We start from the raw sequence: 21,482 nt of genomic DNA on the forward strand, positions 1-21,482 counted from the left end.
CGATATCCTGGAGTCAAAAGAAATCGTCCTTGATTCTACCCACATGAATAGCAACCTTAGTTACAATTTACCAGACTCTCATAGCTCTGCTATTCAGTATTGGCGTTCTCACGAGATCACACGTACGCATACAAATGGAGCTAGAACTGAAGCGCAGACTCCAATTCAAACTTAACTACTGTTTTGAATTGGAGTCTGTTGTTATAAGTGTGTAATGTTTCTGTCAGTCTTTTTGTATATATACCTTTGTGCTTTGACACCTAATGAAGTTGGCTTACCAACAAAACTAGTTGTGTCTTATTAGACTTTTATTCTTGATTATCTCGGTGTTTTAAGTCATTAAAATTATTGAACATATATATGCATGTATGTATGTATGTATGTGTATACACATACAAACATGACCAAATTTAAAGAAATATGATAAAAGGTGTAGTGAATTAAGTACACTTCCCAGAGTAAGACATTGTACTCTACAGATACACATTTAAATATAAGAGTAGCTGTTAAACAGGATATGTGTTTATGACTGCAGAGAAGGGATGGCATGTTAAGAAATCTGCATATAAGGAAAATGACCTTCTTTTGCAGTTATTATTTAAATAGAATTAAGATTTTATTTTTAATTCATATCTGTTGTTTTCTATAATTTCGCTTAAAAAAATGTCCTCCTTCATTTTTATAAATGTAATAGATATAATTTCAGTTGTATTGTTCAATGCAGATTTCTTAATGAATTCCTATTCCCATCTCTTTCAGTCGTTGCAAGAGAAGTACTCTGGAGTGCCAAAAAGGTGATACAGAATGTCTGAATAAACCTTTGTCATTTTCTTATAACTACATCACCTTTGTTTCTAACATGCGAATCCCTCCATCTGGTCGACGGGATCTTTTTACCATGAGGGGTCCAAGATTTACAATAACAGCTGTGCAGTTTGATCTTAAACTTAAAGATTCTCGCGCTCCTGAAGGAATTACCCCAGCAACTCGTGATTACTTCCATCTCCGAATAACATCATTTAATGAAGCCATGATTTCTCTGGCCAGATCAATTCCAGGACCCCAGGAAATAGAACTTGAGTTAACTATGAAAATGTATCACAATGGTCTTTTTGGTGGTAATGCAGTAGCAAAACTCTATATATTTGTTACTGGTTACGAATTTTAAATTACCACTTCTTTCTTGGACTAAAGGATAATGAGCAGAAAACTTAGCACATTTTTACCTCATTAAAATTCACTTTTTTTTTTCTGTTTTACAAGGTCAAATTAAAACACACACACATATATATATACATATGTATAATAATTAAGCTATGATATGTGCCAGTGAAAAAATCTAAAAAAAATATTCAACTTATAAAAAAAAATTCATTTTTTACTCCTTTTTGTACTCTTTTGACATTTTTAGGTACATTATGCAAAATGCATAAGCATCTGGTAGAATAATTTTGTTTGTCTCTGTACATATGTTACTGAAATTTGGCACTTGGAATGCTTACAAAAATTTCTTCAGTCACCTTCAATATTGATTTCAATCAAACCATTTGCAAGACACAAGAAAGCAAAAATGTTGAACTTATATTGCAGTAACTCTGCCTTATCTGGATGGAATTTAGTAAAATTTGGCATTATATTTAAGATGTACATACAGATATGTCCAGGTAGTTTAATTTTGGTTTCAGTCAGATCAATTTAGTTTAGATAATTAGTTGGATGGATAGAATTTAATGATTTGATATTCAGAATCTCTATTAAAAGTTAAAGTTCTATCTATTTTGGTTTCAGTTGGACCATTTTAAAGGCAAAGTTTTACAAATTAAAATTATATGTCAGATAACATAAGAAAAAAATGGATTAACAGATTGTAAATAGGCTACAGTATTTGACATGTGTTTCTCAGATTATTGATGTTTAAAAGGTACTTGTGTCATAATGATGACAGTAGGTTATATGTCGACACAAAGATAAATGAAACAATTAAAATACAAATGCAAAAGTTCATCATCAGCGGCAGACAAGCAGGTCAGTAGCAAGTACAAAGTAGAACATTAACAATGGATTATTTAAAAACAGTACAAGCCACGTGATGGCAAAAAGGACAGTGCAATGAGTGAGATGTAATAATTGATATAAACTTAAGAAAAAAAAAAACTTTGATATCTGATGAGAATGAGATTTTTCCAGATGTTTAACAAGGAGAGTCACTTCTTCTTATTTAAATTAGGATGATACAACAAAGCTTCAGCACTCTCCTTAAATAAACATTAGAACTTGAAATAGCATCAGTGGAATAAGTGCATTCTAAACCAGAAGTTTTTGTGGTCAATGTCAGTTCCATGCTGTACTAGGTCAAATTTCTTATTAATGATGTAAGATTGGTATTCTTCTGATCTTTTCTCCACAAAATTGTCCAGTTTGTCCAAAATAGGAGAGGTGGCAGTGGCAATCACAGAGAACTTTGTAGATGCCAGATAGGGAAAGAGAGATTGGTTATTCTTTAGAAGAAAGAAACCATGAGGAAAGTTTGTTGATAAGAAAAAAGGTAGGCACTAGGTTGTATTTCTTGAGGATTATTTTTTTCTGATCAACAAACTCTCCTAATGGGCTCCTTCCAAAGATAAACAATTTCATCTTTCCCTACCTGGCATTGTTCCCTGTGATTGCCATTGCCACCTTTCCTAATTGAGACAATCCAAACATTTTGTGGAGAAAAGAGAACCATAGAGTTTCATATAAGGGTAACATTATTCATCTTCTCACCCACAAATGTATAATATATATTATTATTATTACAGTAACCTCCATGATGTCAGTAGACTCATTGTGGGAGACCTACTCGACCAACAACATGTACATCATATTGAACTTTGAAATCGTTTACACGCCCTGCATTCACTCTGGCAGTGTGTTCTCCATATTAAAAAACAGTTCTCCATATAAAAAAATCTATTCCTCACACCCTTCTTCACCACATCTTTATACAACTTTCAGGGATGTTTCTCATTCTTCCCATCTTACTGTCTGCTCTTTTTTATCATACCTTCTGTATTGATCTGGTATCAAAGTTCCGATATCACTTTGGTTATTCACCTTTGGATCCTCTCTAGTGTTTCCACATCATGATGAAAACCATATGACCAATTTTGAGCACAGTAGTCCATGTGTGCTCAAATAGGTTGCTTATATAGAGGTACCATCACTTCATTATTATTATTACGTGGCACCTCCAAAGAGTCCAAAGACTCATCGAGGGAAGGCACCTACTCTACAACTCATGTATCCACCACTTAATCCCCCAACTACAGCAAACTGCCACAATTGTCATCACTTATACCAATGCCATCTACTTCCCATCACCACCACTAGTATTTTTTTGTGTATATGCAGGATGAAAAACCTGAGTTTCCATGAGGGGAAAACCCTGCTACCTCCATATGAGATAAACTAACTCCCCTTCAAACTGAAAAAAAACCATATATAAAGACTCCTCTCGTCACAATGAGATCGAACTTAGGTCTTTTCCAATCGAAGGGTGCAATGTACCATCATTCTTCTAATTGCACTATGGAAGCACTCCAAAAGGGAGTAATTAAGGCCCTCAACTCATTCTCATCCACTTCTGTGCATTACAGTGGGTAAAGACATTTCCACTCCATGCCAGATAAACGATGCTGCTGACTGACCAGTAAATTCATCTACAGAAGGGATGTCACAACAGCTTGAAACAGCACTCAGTTAAAGTATTATTACACGGGAGTTTCATTGTTTAGTAATTGCAAGTTATCAGTACACATGAATGGAATTCTTGTGTACTGACAAGAATTCTGACCCTAATGTGCAGTGTGGGTGAGCAGCCATAGGCCTTGTAACTAACATAATGCAGCGAGATATACCTATACCAGTCTTCAGCTTCTCCCTTATCTCTAGATGTCAAAATGCTTTTTATCATAGCAGCAATATGATGTACAGTCATTGCAATATAAGTATAGAAATATAGAAATCTATCAGTTTAAGAGTAGTTAGATAAGTCTTTCAGCCCAAATGAAAAACATATTTCAAATAAAATTAAAATATGTTAGAATGTGGACCTACATCATCACTGTGTCTAATATGCTCCATGTGCCAGGAATGACAGATAAATATAGAAATGACCATTTAATTATGCAAATACTATTGCCAACATTAGACTGCAATAAAGTTTTTCAGTTATACTTCAGTTTCAATATTTTTGTACTTAGATCCTAATTTAATTTTTTTTTTCTGATTTTATATTCCAAAATGTGATTTTATGCCCTTGCTATAATGTGAGGACAAATTATTATTAAATTGCTGTATGTTAATTAATACAAAGTTAACTGTGATGATATTTAAAAAAATGAATTATTTCATTAACATATAGCCATTCTTAAATTAATAAGAATCAGTTGTTCTTGGATTCATATAGTATAGAGTGGGTACTTATTTATTTCTCAGGATGCTTCATCAAGGAATTTTGAAATAAGATATTTATTTGTTGTATTTTTTTAAGTTTTATTGTAAAATATAGTGTAATCAATTTTTTTTTAAGTACAGCATCTATTATTGCAGCAATAAATATGATTTAATCAGTTTTATTTAGTAACCATAATAAAGAGCTTCTGTTTAAAAAAAAAAAGTGTCATTTTAATTTTCTGCACTATATATTTGAATTTAACAAAAACTCTAAATTACTATCTCTCTCTCTTTCTTTCTTTCTCTCTCTCTCTCTCTCTCTCTCACACACACACACACACGCACACACACACAATAGAAACTTTTCTAAATATATCTGTATACTCTTTTGTTGTTGATGCAACATCAATCATACTATTAAAAACACATGAATAACAATTTCATTACATTACTTGTTTAAATTTATATCCATTTATGTTACAAAAAGAGTTTTCATTACTCTTTATAACTAATGCTTTCTAAGCTACTTTTTTGTTTACATATCCCATGCATTTACATAGAATATATAAACAAAAAATACATGAATATGTTTTTTTTTTCCCTTTTAATTTTTTTTCTTTTCCTTTTTTTTGCTTGCATTTTTTTTTACTTATAGTGAAATCTGCTCCCGGTGCAATAGGATCCAACACCATTTTAATTCTTTATTTAAATTCTGTGTTTAGTGTGCAACTTATTAGTGACTGTAGAAAATATCCCTGTGTATATGTCTATATCATATACATAAACAAATAATTCTTTAAATGATAAATTAAAGAATAAATTACATGATAAATTCTGTTCGCTCTGTATGAGCAAACTATTGAAAATAAATAACAAACTACTGAACATTACAGCATTACAAATCAGGAAACAGTGATTGTGAGTAACATGATTGAGGCTGAGATAGATGAGCATCATGTGGAAGAGGATATAGCATTAGGAAGTGTAGTAGATTTGGAGGATGGTGATGACTGGGTCAGTGAATGTTGAGTGAGAGTAGGTTGTTGGAGAGAGAGAGAGATAAAGGTACTAAGAGAAGAAGTGGAACGTATGAAGAATGAGTTCAGAAGTGTAAAAGAGGAGATTAGGAGACTGGGAAGATTGATGTGAAGCAAAGAGTGGAAGTGAGAGAGGGCTGTGGCAGTGATAGAGGGGGGGGGGAAGAAGGCAAAACAGTGCAAGAGCAATGGATGGAGAGATGACAGGAAGGCAGGTAAGTGAGAGTGAAAGGGAAAGAAAGAAAGAGATACACACACACACAGAGAGTGAGGGATGCAGATGAGCAAGTAAGGATCAGAGCAATGGGAGATGTGAAGTAAAGAGATTCAGTAATTCATGGAGTGCAAGAACAGAATGCCAGAAGAAAGCTTGCCTAGAGGACCGATTGACAGTATGACCATGACAATTAAGCAATGTGCCCTCTAATTTTTGCTTGCCAAGTTTTCAGTCTCATACTCGACATGTGCAGTAGCCTGTGCTCATAATAGCCACAAGCTAAAAACTCTTAATTTGATATGCCTAAAATTGGGGACAACATCTTTGTTAAAAGATCTTGACTTTTGCATGACAATTATTGCTATAAGAGCAAATATTTAGATGTCCTTGTCATTTCTAAATATTTCTAAGTGAAACTCATATGCTGTTTTAGACATTGCCATTGCCATTTCAACAGACTTGTCCAGCCACTCAAATTTAAACAAATTTGCAGTTATTTATTATTATTATGTTAAAGATACCAAGCAATTTTAAAAGCTAGGTTTTTTAATCCTTTTTCCCAAGTAAGCAAACAGACAAGTAGTCAAGTTTGCGGCTGCACGTAGTGCAACTCATGGTAAAAGTGGAGCAAGATCTGATCACTTTCCTTAGAAAGGAAAGTCAAGTTTGCTTACTTGGGAAAAAGGATTAAAAAAAAAAACCTAGCTTTTAAAATTGCATGGTATCTTTAACATAATATATACCCAAGGTAAAAAATTTAAAAAAAAAATAATAATAATAAAAAAAACTTCCTACATATTTATTATTATTATTATTTTATGGCATCTCCATGGAGTCTGGAGACTCATCATGGGAGACCCAAATTAACCATTATACACACAAATCCTACCATACCTGTCCTTAAATCACTGTCAGGGACTCGCAACCAATTCTGGCAATCCATTCCACTCACTTGCCAATCTCCATGCAAAAACCTGATCTGCACACTCTTACACAACTTCCATGGATAGATGGACCTTAGTTTTCTGTTTGTCATATATTGAAAAATTTCATTTGCATCAATTTTATAAAATTCCTTTAATATCTTAAAAGTTTCTGTCATGTGTCCTCCTTTCTGCCTGTCAACTAAACTTTGTAACCCACAAACCTTCAACCTATCCTTGTTGGGTGTATTCCACAAACCTGTCACCATGTGCAGTAGTCAAGATGGGACCAAATCATAGCCTTATAAAGGGGGATAATAATCTCCTTATCTTTACTTGTTAGCATGTTTTTCAACATCCGAGTAATTCATTGAACTATTTTACCAACTTTTGCAATATGCCCTCTGAATTTCAACTCTTTATCTGCCACTATCCCCAAATCCCTAGCCTGATCAATTTCCTGCAATCCAATACCATCAATATGCTACATCATATGCAACCTTTTCAACCCAAAGTACATAAACTTACATTTTGCAACATTAAATTGACAATCATTACCCTTTCCCACAGTGCCAATTTATTTAAATTATCCTACATGATTTAGGGTTTGCATCATCAGCAAACAACTGAATATCCCTCTTAAATCTTTCCCAATGTCATTGATATACAAATTAAAGAGTAGTGGCCCTAGCCAAACCCTGAGGTACTGTACTAGTCACCATCATTCTCCTAGATTCCACTCCACCATATACCAACCTCTTTAAGTTTGACAGTGACATTTTGAAAGTTTAACATACACTAAAAACTGCTAATGTAATATTTCTCATATTAATGTTGCCCATTTTTCATCTTGCTGTAACCTGTAAAATTTTGAGCATTAAACTAATTTACTTAAATCTGGGTTATCCACAAAAATCCATCACAGTTTGCATGAGTCCAAGATATGAGGTTAATGCATGAGGTTGTACAGCAAGAGTGTCAGAGGGAAGATATGGGCATTCTACCCAGATATGATAATGCAAAGTTGAGGAGAAGAGAGGCTTGGATTATGTGGATGCCTGGAGTCCAGTTGAGGATAGAAGAGAGCTATACATGGAGACAAACTGAAGTTCAATGAGGATAGGCATCTGGAGAGAATGTTGTTCTCTGGATAAATTAGGGCATTGATAAAGGGAAACTGGAGTTGTTAGGGTGATTGTTAACAGGGGTATCCTCTTGTGGGAATAGTCACTTGGAAAAAAGGGGGAATGTATGCTGTAATGCAGAGCCCAATGGGGTCCAGGGAGAATTACAATAGGTATAGAAACTGGCAATGCATTGTTATTTCTTTATACAAATGCCAGGAGTATCAGGAATAAAGGAAATTAATTTGTAGCACTGATGGCCACAGCCTGTCTAAAGATTATTTGGATCAGTAAAACAACATGGTTGATGGAAAATTATATTATGACAGAAATAGAAATAGCTGAATAGCATACTCCTGCAGGATAGGAAGGGCAAACACAATGGTGGGATATTCTTTATGATAAATGATGAGTTGTGTCCTCTCAGAGTGGAGGATTTGGAAAGAAGTGGTACTAATGGTTTTGAGAGCATACAGTATGAGATGGAGGTGAGCAGAACAGGATAGTTAGTGGGGTGTTGTTATAAGCAGGGAACACAGAGGACAAGGAGCAGGAGATGTTTAGGTAGTTGAGTTTGTCAAGTGTATTATGGGAGATTTTAACTATAGCAGTATAAATTGGGAAGAAATAGCAGGCAGTATTAGTAGCAAGAAAATGGAATTTCTGGATTTCTTGAGAGACAAATGTCTTAAGACAACATGTAGTAGAAGGAAAACTTGGGTTCATGAGTTTTGGATATAGTCATAACATCAGAGAATCTAATTGTAACTGAGATGACATCTCAGTTACAATTAAATTTGTAAAAATTTAATTGTTTGAAAAGTGACCATGAAGTCTTGAATTGGGGGATGAATAGACATGCAGTAGTATCTAGGAGAAAGGAATTTATGTGGAATTGAAAGCAGGAATTATTGAGGCTATAAGGCAGGTGTTTATAGAAATAGAAATAGAAATATTTGGAGTAGTTCAGTGGATGGAATAATTGGAAGGGCAAGATATCGGCAGTGCATAGGAACTAGTGAAGAAATATTTATTAGCAGCAATGGCAAGTCATGTGTCTCAAGTGAAAAATAGAACATGATTTGGTGTCAAGTGAATACAGTGATCAAACAGGAATTGCAGATGAAAAAGAGGTTATGGAAGAAGTATATAAGAGTATCTGCTCTCCACCCCTCTCCCATATAGCGAGATGGAGAACAGATGCATGAACAATATAAGATTCAGGCTAGGAAAGTGACTAGCATGGTAAGGAAGGCAAAACTTGAATATGAAAAAGAGATTAGCCCTGAGATTCAAGGAAAATCCAGATGAATTCTTTCTTCATTAAAAAAAAAAAAAAAAAGAATATGTGGCCAGTAGAAGAAGAAATAATTGGGGAAGAATGACATTGTTACTCCCGTTTTTGTCTAACAATGATATCGTTAGGCATAAATGGGAGTAGAGTGACTGATTTAGAAGATATAGTGAAATTATTTAATGATTACTTTATTGAGTATTTCATCCTGGAAATGATGAGCCTGGAAAAGTAGGTTTTATTATTAGAGGCATGGGAAGGGTGGGAATGGATGAAACTTTATCACGTCATTTGAGAGAATGTACTAAAGAACTTACAGCTGCATTGACTTGACTTTTCAATGAAAGTCTGGCTATGTAAAAAGTGCCCAAAGAGTTGGAAGAATGGTAAGATAGCACCACTGCATGAAGGTAGTGGTGGTAGAATGAAAGTATCAAACTACAAACTAGTTTATTTCTTTTTGATTTTGTAGAAATGATTGAGATCACATACACCATTGAGCAGATAAGAGTAATGTTATATGTGAGGACACAGGCAGATCTGTGAAGGAAAGTTCCTATTTTAGCAATCTGATTGCCTTTTATAATAAAGTGACAATAGCAGCTGATGAGGGAAAGATGTGTACTGCCTTTTTTTTTTTTTTTTGATTATACAAAGACATTTCTGTTTCCTTTCATAATTAATTTTTGAATCTGCGTATCAGGAGATTAACCTTAATATGCTTCACCTGTTGGTCCACGGGAGATATTTCATTTCCCTCCTACCACCCATTTCTGGGAGGCATTCCCTATTCACCACCTGGGGACATGCCCTCTAGGGGTTACAGGCTGCCCCAAGGAATTTCCTATTCATTTCCCTATTTACAAATTGTAAATAAACCATGATAATGATACTAAAACATATGACAGGATCACATGATAAATTAATATTTAAGTTACAGCATGTGGGTTTTGATGTCAGGTTAGTGAACTGGACTGGAGAGCAGCTGTCTGATATATAGAGAGGTTGTGTTAGAGGACTGTGCAAAAGGGAGGGGTATCATGGAAACAGAAGATTACAAGTGGGGGTTCCACAGAACTCAGTACTGGGATATAGTGACCTGTATAGTTTAACCTGTATATCAATGATATTGTTAATGGATTGTAGGGGGATATTTAGTTGTTTGCAGATGATGTGAAGTTTGGAAGCGTTATTAGTAATAGTGATGTTTTAACCCTTCAGAAGGATTCGAGTAAGCCGGACAATTGAATGGGAGTATCAGTTTAATGTAAGGGTTTCAAGTTTGAGATTGATTGTTGGAGGCTGCATACTCTTTTTGTGGAAATGTATCAAAGTGTAGGTTTCTCATATGATAAGAGGAATGTTTTCCTTATAGTATTCAATCATTCATTATAATTGCCAAAAGGTCAGCTAGTTTTGTCTGTTATGGAAACACTATTGCTAATTGTAGACTCTAGTATTAACTCAATTCAAAGAAAACTTAATCATTTGTTTATTATCAATCAATCAAAAAAAAAAACCAAGTAGATATAAAAAAAATAAATCAAATCTTATTTACAGTTATTCAATCTCCTTTTATATACATGACATATAAAAGACAAATCATATCAAGAATTAATATTAAGTCACTCTCACACACTTTCCATAAGTAAATTGTACAAACAATTAGAGTAAATGTTCACTGAGCTCAACTAAAAAGTTTAACCTACTCTTAATGACAAAATGTATGTTAAGATATAACATCATATCAATCAATCAAACTACATTTTAAACGACTTCCCGTTAACCTTCAAAAGTTCTCACTAAACAGAACAGATAAATGATATCAATTGCCTGTTCTGCATTCAGAGTTTAATATATCAGTAGCCATCCACCACCTTTACGATGACAGAAGAATTTAACTTTTATATATATATATATATATATTACTCCCACACACAAGAGGCATAAGGGCCTATAGCAAATAAATGCCGTGTATGTATGTGCAGGGATTAGGAGCAGGGTCATATGTTAATATTCTTAAACTGCTAGAGGTTGTAATCCTTGAAGAGGCTGTTCCACAGAATTGAGATGGATGGAATGAAAGATGGCTGAGATTTGCAGGTTCAGTGAGTATGCAATTTGAATGCAAAGGTTTCAGCAGCTGTTGAGTTGATTGATAGGAAAAAATGATTTGTGAGGAAGTGTGAATTAGTGCAGGACAAGTGTTGCTAGAGAAATTGAAGTGAGTGAGGAAGAAGTCTGTTGCCAAGGTATGACAGTTGGGAGTTGAGGAGAAGAACAGTGATTACGAATGGCATGATAGCTAGAAGTAGAAAGAGAGGACTTAATTTTGTGGATGTTTGGGATAAATTTGAAGATAGAGCTGTTTGCTGCAACAGCTGGTCTGCATTTGAAAGGCAACTTGAGCTAGGTACATTGATTGAGAGGATAAGAATATGTAGCCAGCCAGTGAAATGAAAACTAGATGGTGAAACTGTGAATGTATGATACCATGATCATTGCGAGATAAATGATGATGGAAGACAAGATAAGGATGCAGGGACGGTATCAATGGCAGCAAGAGAAGCAAAAGGCTTGAATGATAGAGTTTCATGCCACCAAACCTCAACAAATTTGGTGGCATGAAACTACCCCAAATTTGAGAAGACTTAGTCCTCCATACTTCACCCTAACAGCCAAGAATACCCATTTGGCTTGCTTTTGGTTGCCATGCTTCAGTTTCATTACTCAGTATAGTGCCTGCATGCATATATCATATTGTACTACATAACCTGATAATGGTAATTTGACTTTGCTGAGATATTGGAAATATTAATTAAATTTATTGTAGGTAATATTAGTCTATATTGTAATTTCCTTAAAAAATTACAGTTATGATAGGGTAAGAAATTGTGAGAAGGAGAAGATACTGTGCTTATACACCAATACATAAGTATTAGTAATAAGAGTGTGGGCCTTGATAAAGTTATTCATTTGGCAAATCATTGGTGAAACATGGTTAATGGAGGATAATGTACTAACATGAATAAAATATGAAAAAAAAAATCAGCTAACACCTTTTATTCCCTTGTAGGAAATAAAAGGCTATTTAGCCCTGTCTAACTTTTGGAGACTGAATGGGTAGTTCAGTCTCCACTGGTAACCAATCAGAGATAGCTGGCCCAAGACCATCACTAATTTTAAGTGGCATCCAGTGAAGACCATTTTGTGGTCCCTAACCCTAACACAATGTCCAAAACGGTGTGGGTTCTACGGTCGATTTTCTTCAATTTACTTAAGATAATCATGAATTTTAAGTATATACACTGGTGTGTGCTACAGGCCAGGGATGAAGAGGAAGATGATTCTGAAATATTTAGACAGATGACACTGCTGGGTCAAGAGAAGAATAGTGGGGGAACTTTAATGATGGAAGCAGGAAATAACTTGTAAGTAGGGAAATTGAATTACTTGATCTGTGTGGTAACAACTACTCTATTCCACATACAGGCAAAACAACATGTGAGATATGAGTGTTGCATTTAGTAATATTATTTCATACAGTGATAATAGAAGATGTAACCACGATGCCACCAATTTAGAGAGTCATGTAGCTTTGATGTGGGAGAATGGGTAGGCAGATACAAACTTCATAGAAAAAAGATGTGTATAATTACAGAGTAGGGACTAAACAGTTGTGTGGAATTACAAAGGAAAGAACTATCATAAATTAAGGAAATACATTGGTGATGTGCATTGGCTTGATCAATTGAAGAGAAGAGAAATCAGCAGTGCATGGGAGTTTATCAGAAATCAGTAATGTATAAAATGTCAGATTGTATTTAAGATTAGGAGGGTAAATAAAGTAGGAATAAAATGAATGAATCATCGAATTATGCAGAAGCTTCTGCATAATTCGATGCCCTTAAATTGTTTGTGCAACAAGAGCCTGGCCACAGGAACAGTCCCAAGAGAGTGAAAGAAGGAAAAATGGTGCCACTGTATAAAGGAAAATCGAAGTCAGTGCAGTCTAATTATGGGCCAGCGTGTATATCAGATGTAGTGGTAAAACTGTTAGAGATGCTGGTTAGAGACAGAATACAGACCTTTATTGATGAGAATGAAAATCTTCCAAGGGAGCAGTATAAGTTTGTTAAAGAGAGGTCTTGCATTTGTAACTTGGTTATATTTTATAATACCGTGACTAGTGTACTCTACAGAGGAGATGCTTATATAGTGATTTATCTGGATTTTGTTGAAAGTTTATTTTTCATTTGGTTAGAATATAATAAATTTAGTTTAATCCTTTATCCAAGTGTGAGCAAACAAAATTTGCGCCTGAAAGTATCTTCAGGACTGGGATAAGGTGGTGCAACACCAGGACGACTCCTTGCAAAGGTGGAGCAAGATACCAACACTCCTATCTCAGTATCTCCCATAATGCAAAAACACATCTCCTTGCGGATATGTCTAATGTTATGCATTAAGGGAAGGGCCACTACCCAGACTAGTTTCGACCTTTATTGAGGTCTCTTCAGTGGGAGCCAGGCCCAAGTGGAGATACCAGCCAGAAGCATTAGCAAGGTCATCCCCTCCTATCGGAGCTGCCAAACGGTGTGCCACCTTTTTATTAAATTACTCTGGATGTAGATGGTAGATGGCATTGATTCGTAGTAGAGGTTCGGTGTAGTGGTTGAGACAGTTGTAATAGTAGGTGTCCTTCCGCGATGAGTCTTTGGACTCCTTGGAGGTGTCAGGAATAATAATAAATATAAGATCTGATAATGTTGGAGTCTTGACAAGTAACAGAGTGATTTGGAGGAAAACTGTAGATAGGAAGTTAGTAATGAAGTAAATTTTTCATGTAGTACTATCATATCCTGTACACCCCTTGATGGTACATGTCAGGAATTTGATGATGATTATTATACAGGCACCTCCATGGAGTCCAAAGACTCCTCGTGGGAGATCCAATCTATCCACACAATCAATCATACCTCTCCTTGAACCCATTAACAGAAAAAGCACTCACAACTGACTCTGCAACTTATTCCACTCATTCACAACTTTCCAAGCAAAAAATCTAGTCCTCGCATCCCTACTAACCACACCTTTATTCAACTTCCTGGGATGACCCCTTGTTCTGGTCCTTCTAGCCAGGTGCTGAAATATTTCCCCTGCATCTATCCTATAAGCAACTTAAATGTTTCTATCATATCCCCCTTTTTTTCTCCTATCAACCAACTTCTGCAATCCATACACCTTTAATCTATCCTCATAGAGAACATTCCTGGCTGGCCGAGTGGTTAGCATATCCGCTCTCCAGCTAAATGGCTGGGAGTTCGAATCCCACCATGGATATGGATGTTTGTGTTTGTCTGCAGAAATACTAGTGGTGGTAGATTGAGCGGTTGAGACAATTGTAAAGTGGGTGCCCTCGCTCGATTAGTCCATGAACTCCCTGGAGGTGTCAAATAATAATAATAATTCCACAGGTCACTCACCTCTGAATCATGTCTATCACTTCCTCATCCCCCAAGAAACCCAGGGGGGGGGGATCATATTTGAGCACAGTAATCTAGATGTGGACATATCAAGGCCTTATAAAGAGGAATAACAACTTCCATATCTCTATTTGTTATTGTGATCTTCAATAACCGAGTAATCTTATTGGCTAGCTACCTTAGCAATATGTCTCTAAACTGTAACTCTCTGTTTACCACCACTCATAGATCTCTAGCTTCATCTATTTTCTAGAATATAGTGGCATCAATGCAGCTTGTAATCGATTGAACCCAAAATGCATAACTTTAAATTTCTCGACATTAAATTGACGCCCATTAATTTTTGCCCTGCAAACTCTCCACAATGCCTTGATTAACTATTACTCTACCTAATTTTGCATCATCAGTAAACAACTGAATATTTCCTTTCAGGTTATTTCCTCTATCATTTATGTATAAATTAAACAGAAACAGTCTCAGCACTGAACCTTGCACCACACCGCTATTCACCTGCTTTGCCTTGATTCTGCCCTCTATATACCACTTTTTCGTATTTGTCCAGCAGCCACTTAACCATCATATCCATCCCCATTTGTTCTAATTTGGGTAACAGACTTCCATGTGGTATTTTGTCAAATACCTTTGCAAAATCCAGCAAAATCATTATGTAGCCATTTCCTTTATCCAACTCAGCTGTTACTCTATTATAAAAATTAATAAATTACTAAGGCATGGCCCACCCCTTCACAAAGCCATGTTGACTCTCATACAGTATCATATTTTAAACAGCAACAGTCTCAGCACTGAACATCTGAAATAACATCAATAATTCCGCCTCTTAGTACTAAGCTAGTTGGAACACTTGCAGCTGCTGCTGCTCAACATCCCTTCACAATGCACCTTGAAACTCACAGAAGAAGTTTCTTTTCCTCCTCCTCCTTTATCCCAGCAACTGCTGTACTATGGAACAGTATTTCTCGTGTTGTGTTCTTGTGTTCCCTAAGGAATACAATATACAGTCATTTAAATCAAATGTGAACAAGTACCTTCTTTCCCAACCCACTACCCATACACATATATATTTTTATCTACCGTACACAGTATATATATATATATATATATATATATATATATACCCATTCTTGAATTCTTTTTTTGACCAATTTTTCTAGTACTTTTACCACAATGCCTGAGATACTGATTGGTCTATAATTTGCTACTGCAGTCTTAGACTCCCTTATGCAAATAATTATTTTGACCTTTTTCCACTCTCTTGGAACTCTACCAGAGCTGAAACTTGAATTAAAGTGGTCAAGGGCATTGCCAGTTCATTGCACGTTCTCACAAAACCCTAGCTGATATCTTATTTAATCCCACAACTATTTATGTTGAGATTCTGAAATATTCTAATAACCTCAATTCATCCACCTCTGTACCCACATTAGTGTCTGTCACATTGGTTAAAGCAGTAACCTCCCTAGGATGATATACCATTGCAAAGTGGTCACTCAGTAACTCAACTATTTTATCCACTTCTGTCTCCTCATGACCATCATCACCCATTAAGGTTAATCTTCCATAGTCATTCTTCCTCTTACTTGCCACATAATGAAAGAACTCTTTGGTATTTACTTTGGCCTGCTTGGCTAGATTCTTCTCATAATCTGATTTTGCCTTGCTGGCCACCATTCTTGTCTGAGCCTTCTACTGTTCATGAGTTTGCTGGTCGTCTTTCTCTTTATATACCCACCACAGCATCAGTTCGTGCTTAATGATATTACTCATTCTAACTCTTACTGGATTAACCCTCCTTATCCTAGGTATACAATTTAATACTTCTTCCTCTAGATGACCCTTAACTATATCCCATGTACTGTTTTAACATCTTTGCCTTGCAGTGTTTTATGCCATGGTACAGATTTAAGCTTTTTCCTAAGCATTTTATAATCACCTACCCTGTAGTTCCACAAATACTCCTCTTGATAGAATATTCCTCATGTTTTACCATCTCCCAAGTCAAGACAGCATGGTCACTTTCGTCAAAAACACCTTTCTAATACCACCATTCCAAATACATAAACTGGCCTGTAATTTGAAATTTATCCTTCTTTGGCTCTTGTGCAATGTTCTATGTTAACAGTGGCGGTTTTTTTTTAAATAAGTCTATAATTGCAGTTGGAAGAACAATGGAACAGTGTGCTATTTGGTTGGAAAAGATCTGAGTTCAATTTGCATAATGACATGAGGAATCTTTATATAGACTTTTCAAATGAAGAGAAGTGTTAAAAATACCAAGCAATTTTAAACCTGGTTTTACTCCATTTCCCAAGTAAGCAAACAGACAAACAAGTCAAGTTTGCGCCTGCAAGTGATGCAAGTCTAGCTGATACTACAGGTAGTGCAAGACCAAGGCAACTCGTGGTAAAGGTGGCATAAGCTCTGATCACTAATCTTAATATTTACCCTTAATGCCAAAACACATCTCCAAGAAGGGGATGTATGATGTTTTGTATTAAAGGCAAGGGGGGGCCACTACCCAGACCGGTTTCGACCTTTATTGAGGTAGATGGGAGTTCATGTCTCTCATCATTGGCCTTTGGAGAATAAAGCATGCTGAGGATCAGCAGACAGTAAGAGAGGAGGATAATGCATGATAGAGTAGGGTAGTAGGAGGTAAAAGAGGCCTCAGTCAACCTGTTTAGCCATTTTAGGCTAATTGGTCTGTAACACAATCTCAATTTATCTGTTCAAAAAAAGGTTAACCATAAAATTTTGTCTAAAGTTCGCATATAAATTTATCCAATTTAATAATTTAATCAGGTGTCTATGGAGGATATCCGTTGACCCTGTTTTGGAACAGTATTTTACAGTTTAAATGTTTGTTCGTAATTTTTGTTACTAAATCCTTATTTGTATTCCAGGTAATTAAAATTTGCTGTTATTGAAAATCTAAGGACTTATGGTCCAAACTGGATATATAAATTTACCATAAAATTCTAACTTAAGGTCCGGACTAGATTTTTTTTTTTTTTTTTTTTTTTTTTTAAAGGACTTAAGGTCCGGTAAGTTGAAATTAATAAGAACGTTTTGAAGAGCTTGCAGACCTGGTACCATTGGGACTTAAAATGGGGTAGAATCTGGACCGGGAGATGCCGCTCACAGGGAGCGGCACCTCCTCGCTGTAAGCCTTTGCAGCCCGGGTTCTCAGATCTACCCTCCTTATTTAGAGTAAGAGAATCCGTGCCAGCGAAAGCTTTGTGGCATGGAAGGACAGAATAGTTATTACTTTTCCTAGGGAGAGTTAGGTGGAGTTTTGTAGATTCTAAAGATATATATATATACAGGGCTTGATGCGTCCCTGTATGAGAAAGCATATTTTTGGTGGTTTGCAGCATTTGTTCACAAAATTAAAGTCTCCTAGTAAATGTCTCTCTTGCGCAAGAAATTTAGGTAGATAGAAAAAAAAAACTTTCCTTATTCTTGTGTACATTAAATTTGCGTCCTGTACCTGGGATTTTTTCCGTACCTTCCAGATGTGATACTTTAAGACGTTAATTAAGAAGATAGCGAACTTTTGGGTCTTGTTGACCGGTGGAGGGAATTGTAGACATACGACCTCTTCTAGTGACAGCATCGGGATTCCCAATGGTGCGCTCAGTCTTTGCCAGATGCATTGGGCTAGTGGGCAAAAATAAAAAAAATGCTCCACCGTTTCCACGCCTCGGCAGACATCACAGAAGGGGGTCGCATGGACTGGGTACATACCTGGATTTAACCTCTTTCACCGGGAGCCACCCGTAGGCTATTCGCCAGGCGAGATCCTGATGAAAAGGCTGTCCCCAGCTATTTTTAATGTTTCTAAAAAGAATTTCGTTGTTGGTCCTGAGATTTGGTGTATCACGCCTGGAGAGTTGGAAGAAATCCCAATATACTGCTTTGGGTTTGTGTGTGAGGATTTCTGTTCCTTTGTCTCTGAGTGTTGTGAGCGATTTCACTAGTGTGCGGTACCACTTGGGCACAACCCTTCCGTGGGGTCCAGCATAATCCGTGATCCCAAAGAGGGGGAGAAAAAATCCTATAAAATATCTAATGAGGAGGCCTGAAGTGTGGTTTGAGTTTAAGGCCTTCTGTACGGTTTTGAATGTGTTTGCATGGAGCAAGCTTTTGAGATCGGGCAGAGCATACCCCCCCCCTTCTTCGTGTTTTAGTTGTAGGTATTCTTTTTTTACCTCGTGTTTTTTCTCATTCCAGAAGAAGTCTATGAGTTTTTTGATAATTGATTTTCTTGTAGCAGTGTGATGCCTGTGATGTTGACTGTGTGCATCAGCATTGGGGTAATGATTGTTCTTATTACTGTGGCTCTGCCATAAAAGGAGAAAAAGGTTGGGTTGAACAGCTTTATCCTTTCCATGCTTGTTTCCTGTAATTTTTGAGTTGGTAATGCTAGGGTCTCAGAAAACGGAACGCCTAGTATTGTTAGGGGCTGTGTATTCAGCGTTAAACCGTAGGGAAGTCCAGTGTTATGGAAATTTCCAAAACTTTTGATTTTAGTTTTTTGTGCGTTAACTCGGAGACCACTGACTATGCTGAAGTTTTGCAGTATGCCAAGATAGATGCAGATGGACTCAGAATCTCTGAGTGTAGCCTGCATATGCCATTATTTTGCATTGTCTGTAGACCTGGGGCAGTGGAATACCATTAATTGCGGGGGTATTCTCAATTCTGTTGATGAGGGGTTCTAATGCTAGAGAAAAGAGGAGGGGCTTAGTGGGCAGCCTTGCCTAACCCCACTTTTTATGTGGATCAGTTCTGTCAGAAACCCATTAATAGACAGTTGTGTCGAGGCCTCTGCGTACATATTTTTAATTGTACGCCGAAGTCTCAGGCCCACACCTATTTTTTTGAGGGTGTCCTGCAAGTACATGTGGTTGACGCTGTCAAACGCTTTTTCCAGGTCGGTGGAGAGAAGTGCCAGGGGGTATTTTTTTCCTTTGGCCAGTCTGATTAGGTCTCTTAACAAGAAGAGATTAAATTCCATAGATCTACCTGGGATTCCGTAGACCTGTGAGCTTGTTATTATATTTTCTATTCTGCCCTTAATGCGCGTGCAGATAATTTTTGCGAAAAGCTTGTAGTCTAAATTGGTTAAGGAGATCGAACGCCAGTTATTTCACAAAGTCCGATCTCGGTCTTTCTTGGGGATAAAGATTGTATAGCTTTTAACGAATTCCTTGGGGATGTTTCCTGAAGTGAGGAATTCGTTGAAGATGTTTACTAATGCTGGCAGTGCAAAATCCCAGATAGATCTATAGAATTCTATCCCCAGTCCGTCTAGCCCTGGGGTCTTTTTTGTCTTCATTGTTTTGCACGTTGCCTTTATTTCCACTGCAGTTATCGGCCTGTCATGCAGGGCACTAAGATGATTGGGAAAACGTTTGATGTCCCACTCGCTGAAGTCATCCGTGCCCTGCTGGTCAGAGAAGATGCCAAGATGCTGCTGATTTAAATGAAGGAGTATTTCATGGGAAACAAGTTTAAAATCTGGCCCTTCTCTTCGATCTGGTAAATCGTTCTCTCGTCATTTGCCGCCACCCGTTGTTGATTGTAGAATGTGGCAGACGGCGTTTCCAAATTTCTGAGATAGAGTCTCGTTCGAAAGTCGAGGTACTCGACTCTACTCTGCCGCTCTTCCTGCAGCTCTATTTCTACTTGTCTGATAAGATCTCCACAGGGAATTCCACTCCGTTTGTTTATCCGGTACCAGCCGAATTCCCTGTAGAGATCCCTCAGCCGTTTACGTTGTTGGTAGGCCCTTTCGCGTCCACAGTTTTGAAACAGTTCCTTAGCCTGCCACTTGAAGCACAGCCAGTTTTCCCAGTCCCAGTTGGTGTTTGTCTATCTGTAACAAAGGTTCTGTAGCTGGTAGCTAAAAAGACTGGGAAAGGTAGGAGGGAGCCTCCAAGGACCTCTGGCTGTTTCCATAACCTCTGGGAGTGTGATTTTGAATATGACCATTTTGTTGTCTGTTGACATGTTGTGTACTGTGGTGTGACGTATCCTCTGAACATGTTGTTCCAAGTTTTGAGATACGTACACCCTGTCTAGTCTCGTCGATATCTGGCCGCAGCACCATGTTGTCTCTACTTTGGAGGGGTTATTTCACCTCCAGACATCAACGAGGTCAAAGTTTACACAACATCGTTTTAAGGCGGCAATGCCGCCCGTTCCGGTATTTGCAACCCGCCCACTTTGTCTAAACGTGTGTCTTCCACACAATTCCAATCTCCGGCTACTATGAGGTGATCTGCTCCAAGGAGATAGTTTTCAAGATCAGAGAAGAAACCACTTCTGTGGTGTGGGTTGTTCGGGGCGTAAACTGCAATGAGTCGGATGGTATGGCCACCATACTTCCAGTCCACCGCTACTAGACGTCCTGTGGCGGCTTTCTGGACGTTGAAGACCCCCCCGCGATTGGGGGGGCGAATTAGTATCCCCACCTCTCGTGAGTGCACGTCCCCGAAGCACCAGTAGCTAGTGACCAGGTAGCTTCTCGAGAAGTTCTCCACGTCACAATGCTTATAGAAATGGGTTTCTTGGATCAGGAGGATATTAATTTTGTGTGTTAACATTAGCTTCCAGACAGCGCTTTGCGCAAAAGGGTTGCGTAAACCGTTAGTGTTTAGAGTGGCAATTTTAAATTCCATGTTGGTGTTTAGAAGAAGGGGGTTTTCATCTGTTTGTGGGTCTACGTGAACCACATCTGGTTCTTCGTCTGTAGGTTCGTTTGTTTCCTGGGGAGGGTTTCCCGGCCTTGTTGTGTCTACGTCGAGGGGCTTTGTTCCTGTTGCTCCACATTGGCCTGTAATTTGGGTGTTATCTGATTCGTCCTCCGATGACAGTAGGCTGCTTTGTTTAGCTTTTTTCTTTTCCTCTGTTTCTATTTCTCTTGTGCGCTTTGTTAGAGCAC

General features: G+C 37.2%; 1 protein-coding gene across 10 annotated transcripts in view; it reads left to right on the forward strand.

Annotated features, from left to right (window-relative positions):
• Positions 1–21,482, forward strand: part of LOC150108392 (uncharacterized) — a 628,716-nt gene that overhangs the window by 579,023 nt on the left and 28,211 nt on the right. The window contains exon 26 of one of the 10 annotated variants that reach the window (XM_090415801.1): positions 760–4,629. The exons of the other annotated variants lie outside the window; for them this stretch is intronic. Within the exon in view, the coding sequence (XP_090271927.1) occupies positions 760–1,168 (409 nt within the window). The 3' untranslated portion in view covers positions 1,169–4,629. Of the gene's footprint in view, positions 1–759; positions 4,630–21,482 lie in introns of those variants that run through there. 10 annotated transcript variants of the gene reach the window in all.

The sequence above is a fragment of the Typopeltis vanoorti genome, chromosome 3, assembly GCF_054136105.1.
Source record: "Typopeltis vanoorti isolate ZY-2024b chromosome 3, IOZ_Tvanoo_1.0, whole genome shotgun sequence".
Classification (NCBI taxonomy): Eukaryota; Metazoa; Arthropoda; class Arachnida; order Uropygi; family Thelyphonidae; genus Typopeltis; species Typopeltis vanoorti.